This window comes from Xiphophorus couchianus, chromosome 12 (genome assembly GCF_001444195.1).
Source record: "Xiphophorus couchianus chromosome 12, X_couchianus-1.0, whole genome shotgun sequence".
Taxonomy (NCBI): domain Eukaryota; kingdom Metazoa; phylum Chordata; class Actinopteri; order Cyprinodontiformes; family Poeciliidae; genus Xiphophorus; species Xiphophorus couchianus.
In genome coordinates this window covers 21,570,425-21,585,208 of record NC_040239.1, presented here as the reverse complement: position 1 = coordinate 21,585,208, position 14,784 = coordinate 21,570,425, and the positions used below count along the sequence as shown (strand labels likewise).

Here is a 14,784-nt window from a genome sequence, read left to right as displayed (position 1 = left end):
GTTGACGTTTAAGACAGCTTCATCCCTCATGCTGTCTTAAACGCAGCATGAGGAGTAAACTGCCATTAATTTACTCTTCTATTATATATATTTACATCAATAATTTTACTATTACTTATTTATTTATTTATTTAGTATTATTGAAGCCTTGCAACAAATTGTTTTTCAATTTGTATGTTTTTAAATGTACAATTGAATGAAAATAAACTCTGTCTATGTCTAAAAAGAAAATTATTTCCTGAAGTTGTAGATCTGTGAGGAGAGAAGAAAGAACTCTTGTGATTGGCTAACCTCATGCTCCCTTTTACTCATTGGCTGGTCAATATAAAGGAACTTATAATTTACCCAAAAGTCCACTTTTAATTGGTTAATCGTTCCCAGTTAGAGGGCTTGGGTTGAAGAGAAAGTACCCAAAAGTCTCGTAAAGCTGTTATTCCACAAAGATGCTGGATCCCATCAAATCTAGCAGCATTATAATTCTGGGATACAGTATACTTTTGAAATGTGAGCTATGTTGTGTTAGCATAACAAGATGCTCTTTATTTGTTATTCACTCATCATTAATGTGCGCTATTCTTCTAGTAGCAACACTTTTTGAGTGTGAACCAAGAGCAAAGAAACCTCCAGACTTTTAAACCTAGAGGACGAGAGTCGGCCGTCTGTCTGACAGGGACCACCATGGCCCGAGTGAAGCAGTGCTGTTCAGATATGTCTCTAAGACGAAGTGACAGAAGGGAAGGTACAGCACATCCCATGAGCAGCTGATTCTAGTGTTGGGGTTGGACCTAACCAGCACTTTGTCCTGTTGTCATGAGGGGATGATGATGTAAATGCTGGCAGACCTCCTTGTGGTTTGTAACCCAAACCTTTCTGCAAAATTACGCTTGGTTTTTTCAACCATGAAAATAATCTCCTGGTTTACATCTGAGAATTAAACAAGACTGTTGTCAAAGTTTTGGGTTTCAGCATTTTCTTCTAGAAAAAAGAGCCCATCTGCTGTCACAATGCTCAAACACCATTTCACAGGAAACTTTGGATTAAGTAGCTTGCTAAAGAGGAACACTGACATTTCGCAGGGGTTTGGGGGCAAGTGCTTTCTTCTTCCTGAAAAAGTTCAGGCTGCTGTAGATTCTCAATCATCCAAGGGAAACTTAACATCAATTCACCTTCAGATGAAATGTGTTATTTTTAGCAATATGATCACAACTAAATATTTTCCTGATATTATACAGCTTGAATAACCAGTTAGAATTGATTCTTTATGAGACTCATGCTCTTGAGGATTGCTCATAGTTGTTATAAATGACAAAAGCACAGCAAAGTCATTTAACTATAAGTCTGAACAATAGGAACAAACACATCCACAATACAGAGCTTTACTTTGAAGCCTTAACAAAATCCACAGTATGGTGCATTGCATACAAACACGGCTCAAAAAAAAAATCCTTAGTTTGGAGAACACGATGAAATAAAATGATTCCTTTGACAGATCATTTTGTGCGTGTTGATATATTTAGTGCTGTCAGAGAGGACATCACAGAGAATGGCACTTACATCACAATGCAAAAACTGTTATCAGAGGAGGTACAGGTTTATGGTTCAAGGGCTCGTCCATTCATTGAGAACAAGCTCAGCGTCTCTGCCTGACACACTGATCAAGACAGCACAAATAAAACAGCTCCACAGCTCCATCTTTGCCTCTCCCCTAGGGAATAATATAGCACCCATCTGAATGTGGCACATATTGAATCAATTCCAGCGTTGATGATTCATTTGAATAAATCACCCTGTTTTAATTTTTTTTTTTTTTTGCCAACTTGCACGCATACTGAAATAAGGAAAAAACAACTAAAGAGAGGAGAGACAGGTGACAGTAGAGTAAAGGACTGCTAATCCTCAATCCCTTTTCAAGTAGCAATTAATGACTACAGAAATAATCTCCATATAGATGTTGTTGCAATTCTTTTCTTTTTTCTTTTTTTGGTCAAACAACCTGGATAACTCGTGCAGATCAAAGCCAGAGGCAATGCGGCTGCAGCCAGAGAGGATCTTATACTGGATTTGCATAGATGAATGCACAGCAATAATTCAAGTAGGAGAAAGGACAGATGCTGCTTTGACCTGTTATAAATTCTCCATCTGATCACTTAATATCGACTAAACTTGGTCTGGCGAGATAGATTTTTCAAATATGGCTCATCCTTCAGACAACTCTATTAAATCTGAAGAAATATCAAATATTTCAAGGAGAAAAAAAAACTTTCAATGTGTTCCACATAAAGATGCACGGGATCAGCCTATTGGCAAATATGAAAAATCAGCAGCTTGTGCGATGAAAGGGTTATATCCGTATTCAAGCTAAGAGACATACTCTAACATACACAGACACAAATCCTGTTGAGCAGAGCTGAGCACAGATACCCTACCAGCCCTCCGAGGCACAATTAGGATTTCATGGGGTGGGGGGGGGGGATCTACATTCCTGTGCACAAGAAAAAAAAAAGCTCACAATAATATCAACTATTTACTCAAGGAAAAACCTGGAGCACCACTCAATAGGATTTGGACAAACAAATAAAAACATAAAAAAATACAAAAACGGGGGGAAAAAAGATCTAAATTTAAGCTCTAGTTGTTGACGAAAAAAAATGTTTCAGAAAACCCAAAGCTAAGCCTCCCAGTTCCAATCAATTTCTTCTATTCTGTGTGGTATAAAAAGCAGCAACCACTCGTAGTTTGTTTGAAGTGCTCGACTGTGTGGAGTTCTGCTGGGTTCAACAGCATTTTGTATGGACTCCCTTCGCGTATGATTATCACACCTGTCAGACATTCAGTCCCAGTAACAAGAGGTCAAGTAGCTGCCAGTTTGTATAAGAGAAGAGAGCGCAGAGCACTTACACATCATTTTATGATGTGAACTAACAGGAACAGTACATGGTTATAAAATGTGCTGCAGTGCATGCAAAACAGAGACAAATGAAATGAACTATTTTTCCATTTTAAAAGCAACACAGTAAATTACTATGTGTTGACTGGATGTTAACAGAGATCATTACTTGAGACAATGAATTTAATTACTTTCTTTAGTGCATTGACATAAACAAATCACTAACCATAAACCAAGTATTTTTTCTCCAAACAGGTGTGAGCACTCATTATCTGTAAACATTTCAACTGCGTGAGGTTCACACCTGGTTATGTGGCCACATGTAATGTAAAAAAAAAAAATAGCTGGAGGTGAGCCAGCTAAAGCACACTGTTTCATGTGGTAATAGAAAAACCAAACAGATAAAAACAGGAGCATTGTGCAATAAAATATACCATACAACATCCATCCATTTTGGTGGATGGATGTTGTAGTCTCTGTTGGTCGTTCATATTAAATCCTGAAAAAATACATTATATTTTGAGGCTGTAAAATGAAAAAATGTGACAAAGGTCAAATGGTTCTGTAAAGTTCTGTATGCCTCTGGTTCCACCAGAGTGCATGACGCCATCAGCTCCAAAGTAAATTGACAGATGTTAAACTAACTACCGTTAATTATTATAAATGGTGACCAACAGCAGCTACAATGAATGTCTCCATCTGTAAATCTACAGCTCTGCTGATGAAACCAGGCAAAACTATTGCCCCGGGGTAAATTCATAGAGCATAATGCCAAATAGGGACATTTGCAGCACTCAAGTTTGACCAGGACCTTTTAGCTGCCCGGCTTGCGAAGTGATGTTTTAAATAAAACCACATTGTAGCTGTCACAACTGATTCTCAGATTTGTCTCAGGACAGAGGAAAAGGTTAAGCACATCGTCTATCTGAAAATGCCAAATTCTGAAGTCGAGCACAAAGTTGGCACCCAGATAAATCGTGCTATCACTGTGCTTCAGTTTTCTCATTATCCATACCTTTCATGACATTCACAGAAAGAAACAAAGCATCATGCCAACACCTACTCTGTGAGAGAGCTCTTTCAGTTCAGCTCAAAAGCTGAGAGCTCCAAACCTCCACACCACAGTGTGGGCAGCGCTGGCACAGCCATGTGCCTAAGAACCCTGACTGAGTGCAACAGTTGGACTAATAACAAAACAAAAAAAAGTAAAATGGACACACAGCGAGGACAGCAATAGCTCCACAGCTAAGTAGCAGGTTGACTGAAGCCCACCTTTTCCATATTCACGAGCTGAAGGTGTCCACAATGCCTCTCAGGTCTTAGTGCCATGAGGGGCGTTGAGCGCTCAAGTTCAGCCACTTCAGGGTGAAGCAAATCACTTTAATATGTTAAGAAGATTAAGCTGGATAAATGTCTAGATACATTTTTTTGAAAAGGAACGTAAATCTTCAGTGTTTTTATTTGGGGAGGGGCGGAGTGTGAGTCAGTTGAGACGATCAACACAAACCCACCAAAACGCAACGTGATTGGCTCAAAAAAATTGGGCTTATTTGAGATTTTGCATTTTAAGCTTCTTGAATCTAAGACCATCCCACCTCTTCCTTATTATTTCAAACACCAACCTTTGGGACAACAAAACTAGAATAAAAAAAAAAAAAACATAAAACACTGGTCACAATTTCATCTCCTCTCTCAGCTTAGACTCAGCTGTCTTATCCTGCTTTAGCTTATGTTATAGCTTTAAGTGTACAGGTCAATGTTTTTCCCTTGCTGTTAATCTTCTGTTTGAAGCCTGGTTGATAATAGACAAAGAAAGAAGAAACAAACTTTGAGCTATCAAATGTTGAGAATTCAAAAGAAGAGTAGCTTCAAATGAGGACCACTTTTTTTAATCTAAAAATTTGCAATCAGAGGGTGTCCGCCTGTCAGCCTGCTGTGCAAGAAATTGAGTGTGAAACGTCAGGGCGAAATGAAACAAATAATGTAAAGGGATTAAAAAATAATTTGCATACCATTTTTGGTATTTCCAAAAGTACAGCATCAGGAAACTAACAAAGAAAGGAGCTTTATCTTTCCCTCAGATCAATTAACACATCAATAGAGATGATCTCTTCTCCCATAAGCTGCCTCTTATTATTAATATGAATATATTTATCAAACATAATAAAACAAAATAACACAAACTGAAAAAGGAATAAGTTTTTTCATCCAAGGTGAAAAACATGCAAAAAATACTCAACAGGGTCTACATTTAAAGTCATTTAAAATGTGCTTTACTTTCATGCAATAACCAGTTTTTTCTTTCTTAAACTCTGTCTCTTCATGCAGAGTTAAGACAATAAAGATGAAGGGGGATGGCATTATAGAGAGCTAAGCATTATGAGAAGCCCTGAAGCTGTTCTTAGAGAAGGTGAATCAGAGGATTGGGACAAAACTGGAACTAAACCCTGTGCCGGACCATAAATGAGAAGCACAAAACATTTTGGGCAAAATGCCACTAAGCCAAGCATCTGGTTCTTAAGAAAACTTCACTTGATCACTTATAACTTTGAGATTACTTAGTTTTAAAACAAAAGAAACTGACAACAAAGTCAGTTACCTCAGCTTTCAGCATAAGTGCCTCAGTAATCCTGTCAGTAAACTTCAGCAGAGTTTGATTCCCATTTAGGACAAATGAAACCTCAACAATTAAAAGAAACAAAAAAAAACGTTTTTTATGTAGAAGCATTTCTTAGTTTCAGTGTTGATTTTAAAATAAGGTGTTCCTTGGATGAGACAGACATAAAGTTGAATTTTACCTCTTTAAAACTACTGAAATGGGCTTGCCATAGAGGTGTAGGGTGTAGCGCGACCCATGTTTGGAGGCCTTGAGTCCTCGACGCGGCCGTCGCGGGTTCGACTCCCGGACCCGACAATATATGCCGCATGTCTTCCCCTCTCTCCTTCCCCCTTTCCTGTCAGCCTACTTTTATATTAGGGACACTAGAGCCCACAAAAGACCCCCTGGAGGGGTAAAAAAAAAAAATACTGAAATGCATATTTTGTATTGTTATGTAGTCCAATACAACCAAACAGTGAAACTCAGACTCAAACAGAGAATTGTTAAAAATACTCTTCAAATACAAACGCTAAACTTGTAATGAATCATTAATAAACAAGAATGCAGACATAGATATCAAATAAGTACACAAGCAGTTTGTTCAGTATGAAATCTAAAATAGCCTTTTAACTTTTTACTTATGCAAAGTAGGAGAAAATTATGCATTTTCAACAAGTTTTACAAATGAAAATATCAACAATCTCATTCACTCTAAAAAAAAAAAAATCAAACACAACCATGGGCCTTCTGATGCTGCTTAATATGCAAATTAAGAAGGAATAGAGCATATGTGTGAAACATATTGGTGACAGCATCATGCTGTAGGAATGTTGAAGTACTGCTCAGATTTGATGGGGCAGATGAGTTTATATAAATGCAGGACATTGTGCAACTAAAAGTCTTAGAGGCTGAAATAGACGAGGGAATGTAATGCAGGTTGGCCATCCAGGATGACAAAAGCCCTGAAAACAAACCAACAGATATAACGTAAAAATATGACTAGAAAACTGATCTCCACAGTTGCTGTCCATCCTTTCTGACTACACTTTGACAATTGTCCAAAGAACAATGGGCAAAAATTTCAGTATAGAGTTGCAGAGACATACACCGAAAGACAGTTAAAAAGTGCAGTGAAAGGTGACTATACAAAGTGTTAAGTCATGGGTTTGCAGTGGAAATGTGTAAATTGTTCTGACATATTTTTGTGAAAACGTTCAAGAGAAATAGTTTATCAACGGCACTGTGAATGTAGAAAATCTTGCATCTAAGGTTTTATAATCTGAAGACAAGAAATTTGTCAAATTTCTAGTAAACCAAACAAAAATCCTTAAAGTTGAATGCAAACTTCTATTTTTCCTTTCTCCAAGCTGAAAACATTAAAGAAAAGGTGCAGGCTTCTTGCTGTGCCAAAGTACGACAGAGTCATCTCCAGATCTCACAGTGATTCTCTGCCAAACCGAAGAATGCTGTGGCTCATATAAATAGAAATTTAATCTTGTGTGTTTGTCTAAGTATCCAGAGCAGCACTTCTCATGCAGATTATGAATCTCTGTTTAAACAGTTCATGCAGTCAATGTATATGAACTGATAAGAGAGAGTCTGCATGGATACTGACTAATAATCAAGAAGCACACCTTAAAGTGATATTTTCATTAAAGGAACCGTCATGTCTATAATTCCACATGGAAGTAGATTTAATCATATTGATGAATGGTATGATTGTCATCCATTGAATTGCTTCTTTCACAAAAATATTGCTTTTTTAATAAATGACTAATAGCAGAAAAAATTGACTTCTTTGTAATTAATTGGTGTATGAAAATATACCGTTTTTTTGTGAATAACACTCGCATCTTTCTACACCTCTGACACAGCAGCATTCAGAGTTTGATCAATTTGAGCCTCTGAGTTTTAGATATGTCAAAAATTGACATGGAAAAAGTTTAGTAACTCAGAGCTTCCATATTTACTGCACATAGGTGCCACAGCTATGAAATTAACACAAGTAGTGCTCAAGAAATGAACCAATAACATCAGTATTATCATTCTATGACATGCGGATGCTCTGTCTGCACTGATGAAGAATCACCTCGCACAGAGTGGCTAATGCTACTAGCTGATCTATTTTTATCTAATCAATAGGGGGCAGTCTGTACAGGGAATTGTTCATTACTCCCCAGATAGTGAGGTTATAGATAAAGAAGTAAGAAAAACAATAATAAGAAAACTGAAATAATGACCCACGTATTTCACTCTCTCTTGATGCAGTGGTAAGTATTCACTTTAAACCCTTTTTCTAGACAAAATGGGAGCATGGTAACAACTTAGTTCAACTAAACAATAAACATGCAAGTGCACAATCTTTAATTTTCATAGTGTTGTTATCAAACTAACTAGTGTGATTTAGAAAGCATTCCTTGAGCCTTCCCACTTTATCCTCCCATTCACACAAAATGTTTCAATTGTATATTCAGTTGTATTTTTTAATTTTGCCAACAAACTGAAAGTGTAGCTGCCAAAACTCTATTGTCAAAAGGTAAGAAGAAAGAATATTATGTTACAACTCACCAAATAAAATATATTGTGACTGTAGAATAGCATTAGTATGGTAAAAAAAGAGAAAGCATGAAAAAGGTGAGAAAAATAAGAATGTTTAAAATACTGGTTATAAATAAAAAAAAAACGCTTGCACATATATATTTTTTATCGGATTTGTGACAGACTGAGTGAGAACCTCTGTGCGTCACTTGGAGGCTTCACGAGAGGCAAATAATTGTTTTCCTGTCTGAGAATATGGTGGAGGTTTATTGCTTCATAACGATGAACATGTTTAATCAAGCCAGTGCTCCTGGTAGCCGGTTGTAATTCTTTCCTCTTCAGAAGCTCCCATGAATCACATGCATTAAAGAGTAACAGGGCCAGGATGGAATGGAGCAGGATACGGGTCAGCTTAACACTGTGTTATAGCGACAAAGGGGCAACATTAGCTAAGGGAAAAAAAAAAAAAACTCTCTGAATTCCTGCCAAACATGCCTCTTTAATCCATCAGAGCCAAAAACACCCACTTGATGACACTGAATATGCAATTAGACAGATATTATAGAAAATATTTTTACTCTTTGACCCAAGGTGGCACAAAAAGGTGCGAAAGGAGGCCCTTCAGAGATAAATTGACTCTGGGCTGATTGAGGGCTACCACCTGCTAGAAATGAAATCCTTTTCCTGATTGCTCCAACATCCCCGACAAGAGGACCTGTCAGGAATCCTGCATGGGTGGACACGTAGGCTTTCCTGGGCATGACAGGGTCTGTTAGAGAGGAACCCCACCCTCGCTTTCTCCGGCATGCCAACACAGAGGAGAGTGGGCAGCGCTGAGACGGCAGCCTGCCGTGGGCACTGCCAGGCTTAAAGCTGCCCTGTCGTCATCAGAGGCTTGCAGAGAAGAGCACTAAGATTCACCAAAAAAAAAAAAAAAAAGAGGAGGGGGATCGTTGCATTTAAATCCTCTCTCAACGCCCCCACATATTTTAGCAAAGCATAAAAATCATTCACGGAGAGAGAGAGGGAGAAAGAGAGAGAAAGTGAAAAAGAAAAAGATGGAAGGAAATAGACAGGAAACAGCTATTAACAGCAGTAAGCAAGCTCAAGAGATCATAGAGAGGCAGCTCTAATCGCAGTAATGGTTTAAACCCTCATTCCATCCACCAGATGCATAAAGTGTCTACCCAAAAACAAGGCTTTGAAATCCCCATGTCTAAGAATTTGCCCCGTGGCTACAGTTCTTCCTCAGAAAGAAAGAAAAAACTCTCAAAAGACGTCTCTAATTTTGAGGAGTCTGGCAAAGATAGGTGGATTGCGGTCTGTGTCATTTACACAAACGACATAAATAAAAGATGACCATTAAAAGCACACACTTAAATTGAAATAAGTCATTTTAGATACCTGCTTAATATTACTCTACAGTAATAGCTGTGAAATACACGACCCAACGCTTGCAGCTAGACCTCTAGAACAATTTAATCAAGTTATATATGCAGCAAAGGGCTATAGAAATGATTTAAACCTGTAATGTAAATGAGTGATATATTTTACCTCAAATAAATTCAATCAGGGATTTTACAGTTGTCATCTATTACTGCAGAAGCAATAATTTAAAAACATAAGACTTAAGACATAGGCACCGGAAGACATCGACAAACATGTATTTTGTTACTTTCTAAAAAGAGCTTTTTGCTTTCATGTTTCCTTTTCTCTTTTCAGCAGCCCGACTTTATTTTAAAGATTTTTCTGTCCACAAACCAACTTTGATTGCTCTCCAAAGAGCCTCTAGTTACATGATGAACTCTCATGTCTATTTTCTCTAGTGAATCTAAATATCCAAAAAGAACTTAGGATGAAAAAATATGAGATAGAGGGAAAAAAATGTAGTAAAACATGGAAAATGATGAGTCTAAAAGAGTGAGGAATATTTCTAATCACAAATAGGTATTTCTTTGAAAGCAATATTTAAGAGTAAGTGATGTCAATCGGGAAAAGATTTTAATTGGCAAATATTTCTGGGATTAGAACTGGTCAGTCATCGGCAAGTCAAATACGGAGAATTAGATTTTTGTCTTCCATTCATTAAATGCATCAAGCTAAGAACTGCTACAACTTTCAGTTTATGAACAGATCAAATGACAGCAAGTTATCTGATGCACTTTTGGGAGTTTATTAAAAATCAAAAGCAGAAAAGAAGAAATGGGGATCTTGCGGGTCCCTTAATTTTCTGCTGGATTCAAAACTGCTAGTTGTATGAAAGAACCTGCAGCACATGGATTCTCTTAATGAGAAATAAGAAATAGTGCTTGGTAAAATAAGACTGAATTCCTCTAAATCAGAATCTGTAGGTCAGACCTCACAGCTGAAAATCGGTTGTTGGGGGAAAAAAAAAACAAAATAAAAAATGAATAAGTTTTCTTAAAGAAAGAAACTAAACTAATCACATCTATAACTACAAAAATATCAAAGTAAATTAGATGTTCTCAGCTCTTAGCAACGAATCTCAAGCATGTCTCCACCATTTATTAACACATTGTACCTTTGCTTATGAAACTGTAATCAAGCCATATTCTTATGTAGTTTGGTCTCATGAGCCAAGTTGTATCCCACTCACATTGAACTGTAGATAATTTTGAGGCGTTTGAGGAAAATAAAAAACAACAGCTACATAAGCTCAAACCAGGCTTCTAAAACAGAGAAGTGCTTGTGCTGAGCATCAGTTGTGAAGTTTGGATTCAGAGATCTGCAGCTTCTGCAACCCTTTGCTTTTGGTCATATGTCCATATTTAGAGGCAGTTTTATGGGACTGCTGCCCACTGTGTTTTATTACAATTACTCAGCAGGCACACATCCTGTCCCAGTAATGAAGTGGGTGTTACAGTGGGTGGATTTAAGCGGCCACTATTCTGGAATCCTGCTACCGGGTACGAGGTCTAAGTGGCAGAAAGAAACCAACAGCATGTTGTGCAGACGAAAAATGTGGTGGACAAGAAGACCAGTAACAACCCAAACCTTCAGATAGTGCGCCTTTACATAAGTGTCAGGGAAAATGGAGAATCACATTTCAAAGGCCAGTAAATAAAGTTTGTATTGATTAAATCTAACATGTAATCTGTTTTGCTGTCTGACACTGTTTCTGGCTCTAAAAAAGAATCTTGTAAGACAGCATTATAGATAATACGACCATAGATCAAATGGAGTTTGGGCAGGAGAAGGGCAATAGATCATGTTCGGACCAGACTGCTTAGCTCTGGAATTCATAAAACTAGCTCCTAAATCGTAATGGCTTTCAATTGAAGTTTTTCCACTTGAGGGATGTCGGATTTTCTGCATGCTTTCAGTTAATGTAGAAGTGTCTCTTTTAGTCAGCGGACCCAAAATAAAGCTCAGTAGAAGATATGCTAAAATTGGAAAAAATAAAAAACAGTCAAATCAATGTACTAAATATACTTTACCAAACTTCTAAGAATATATCTCATGAGTGAATGTCTAACCATGAAAATATTTTGATAAATAAGCTGCACGAATGGTTAATCCCGTGTTTTTTAATACAAACAAAATCAGCAGATAACACAGTGACTTTCTTTTACATCGTCTCAGGACTGAGAAAATTAAATATTAATTTGATCCTAATTCTAACACATTAATTTGTTTTAATTGACGCAAGATGTTTTCTTCAAGCTCCGTAAAAGAAGCTTGGAGAAATAACTCCTAAACTTTCCAAACCTGTTAAGGCAACTATGTCAAAAAGGATTCACAAACACAAGCAGAGGTATTATCTATCGTCTGTACTTCCATTTATAAATGTAAACATTAGCGGGAACTAATATTGTTTTTATCTAACTTTGCAATTAAAAAATTAGTCCTATCAAAGTAAATAATGCAAAGTAAATAACTAACATTAAACTCTGTTACATGACATGTTTCACTGTAGAAACTACAAGTGTGCAACGTAACCTTTGTTCAACTGGCGAGGTTCAGTGGAAGCTTGAAAAAGAGTTGCTAGTGCCACCTTCTGTCAACACTGGTTAATTCAGTTCAATACTCAGTCAACAATAAGAGCATAGTGCAGAAGGTTGTATTACATCAGCTGTTCAAACAGGAAGACTAGTTAAAATGTTAAAAAGATGCACATGTTATTCCATGTCTACAGTTTAGGAAGTAATTGGAAACATTGTTTTTTTTTTCCACTTGGTTACAAACAGTAGATCTGAGGCTGAGGGAGATACTGTTTATTTGATGTATTGCTGCACTCTAGTGGTTAAAATATATAATTGCAAATGTGATAAAACGTTGCACGTTAAATATAAGTTTCAATTTAATTCAGGTTATTTAAATCACACTAATTCACAACAAAGGTTGTCTCAATGCAAGATACAAAAAACATCCCGTTCATATATAGAATTAACTAAATACCTCAATTTAATCCAATCAAACAGACAGACAGAATGAAAATATGTTTCTGCATATTAAACAGTGCATTTAAGTTTGTTGTTCAAATTGGTAATTTATTTTTTATCTATCTAAGGAAACCCAGTGTCTGACACTCCTCCTGATCAGAAGTCTCCCATTCCTGTCCTTGAGGGCTGCTCTTCTCCAACTTTTGTCAACACACCTGAATTTAGTAATTAGATGGTAACCAAAATGTTGTAGGACATTGTTCCATGTCCTACAAATACACCTAATGTCATGAATGAGGTGTATTTCAACCACCTCATTCAGGTGTCAGACCAGGGATTTCGACCAGAGTCCTCGGGATCTGGTCTCTGTCTACGATCTGGAATCCATCCATCCATCCATTTTCTGTTCACCCTTGTCCCTAATGGGGTCGGGAGGGTTGCTGGTGCCCATCTCCAGCTACGTTCCGGGCGAGAGGCGGGGTACACCCTGGACAGGTCGCCAGTCTGTCGCAGGACGATCTGGAATGAATATCCCAATTATGCTTGATGTTTTGTGACTGTGAACATGTCCTATTAGAAGTATATGAAGTGATTATAATTAATGTCATTGCCATTTTGAGTAAAAAAAGCTTATTTTTAAAGCAAACTCAGCCCAAATACAAGCCTCTGTTCCTCAAAATCAGTACCATACCTTTGTGATAATGTTCCTATTTTCAACCCTGTATTCACAAAACTCTTTTTAAGCATCTTTCGCAAATTTATATTTAGATTTTTGGGACTTTTTCAATCCCAAGCTACCACTGTTCCAGGTCTTCCAGGGTAATTTAGCAACTCTTGATGCTCTTCAAACCTGTTAGGAAACTCACACAATCCTTACCTTCTCTGCTCCAGAGAAGTAGATCTGCGGGGCTTTCCAAACAGTGCTGATTTTCTCTCTGAATTTGTGGTTCTTTGGAATCATAAGGCATTTGTCAACGTCCAGTTCTGGATAGATTACTTCCAGCCCACCGCTTTTTTGATGAAATGTGTAGAAAAGGGAGATTCATAGAAATACATTTGGTTTCTTGTCAACCACATATTGACAATAAAAAAATACAATTTACTACATGAACAAAAATAAAAAATTAAACAGTATTTAGCAAAATGTTGTGAAGCATCATGGTAATTACTTTGTAGTCAGAGCTCATGGAGGCATCTGATGGTACTTACTGACAAATAGAAACATCCAGAGGGTCTAGGGTGCTTTGTGTTGTCTCTGCCTCGACTGGTTCCAAAACGAAGACAAATAACCCCAAAAGCAAGCTGAGTAAAGCCTACAGAAAAGCATAACTTTATAAAACAGTAGCAAAATTATTCACTCAAATTAATGTTGCTTATATCATACATCTAGTCTGGTCCTCTGGCCTTTGACTTCAGCACGCCACATACACAACTGTCTCTTACTGGATATTTTCTCTTTTTGCACCATCCTCTGTAAGTCCAAGTGATTTTTGTGGACAAAAAAACCCCCCAAGTACCTCAGCAGTTTCTGAAATACTAAGTCCAACCCATTTGGCAACGATGCCACGTTTAATGTCATTTTAAGATCTTTGCTTCCCTATTTTGATGTTCGTTTTGAACTTAAGCAAGTCGTCCTCCCCGACGCAAGCTGCCGAAATGCATACATGTGATTGTGATATCAATTGAACAGCTGTACCTAATGAAGTGTGTGTAGTTTACAGTAATGTTTTAATTTCTAGGCTTCCAATTCTATTCTCTTTATAATTCAAAGTGCTCTTCTTGACCCGAAAGAGCATAACTTTATCAACAACACAATAAAACATGCATAAAGTGCTTCGTGAAACGCGCATTAATCAGCCTGCAGCGCGCTGAATGCTAATGTGTTTTGCGCTGTTTCTGTGAAAAGGGCGCACTTCGCCTTCATGTCATCGTTACTTGTCATAACTCAACTGAACATGACCGAACCAAAGTTTTTGCGATATCATTGGCTTCACTGAACGAAGGGTGTCCTTGTTATAAACGCTTAAATTCAGACATGTTTACTTTAGCCTTCACTTGTCTTGCTTGTTATTATTTTTGTCGCACTTGTCATTTAGAGGCTTAAAAATGTAGGAAGTGTCTGCGAAGCAAACAGCAGTGAGTAAGCCAACCAAAGATACACATTTTAGCATTAAAGCGGGCACATTAGTATGTTATAAGCATTACCATCAATTTAAAGTTGTGTTGCCGTGTTTGTCCGCAGGTTTCGCCCTCTCTGAGTGAGACGACAGACGCTGTTGAGCTGCAGCTGCTTGACGAGGAATGGAGCTGCACAAGTTTCAGGTGTCAAGATGAAAAAACTCAGACGACTGCCCTGT

At 37.5% G+C, this 14,784-nt stretch overlaps 1 protein-coding gene across 2 annotated transcripts in view; it reads right to left on the bottom strand.

Annotated features, from left to right (window-relative positions):
• The window catches only part of pebp4 (phosphatidylethanolamine binding protein 4), a 64,038-nt gene extending 49,267 nt beyond the window's left edge, over nucleotides 1-14,771 (bottom strand). For both annotated transcript variants that reach the window (XM_028033849.1, XM_028033850.1), the window contains exons 1-3: nucleotides 14,633-14,771; nucleotides 13,637-13,740; nucleotides 13,305-13,437 (exon numbers count right to left, since the gene is read on the bottom strand). In XM_028033849.1, coding sequence (XP_027889650.1) covers nucleotides 13,305-13,437; nucleotides 13,637-13,740; nucleotides 14,633-14,635 — 240 coding nt within the window. In that variant the 5' untranslated portion in view covers nucleotides 14,636-14,771. The remainder of the gene's footprint in view (nucleotides 1-13,304; nucleotides 13,438-13,636; nucleotides 13,741-14,632) is intronic.
• Nucleotides 14,772-14,784: the final 13 nt, after the last annotated feature.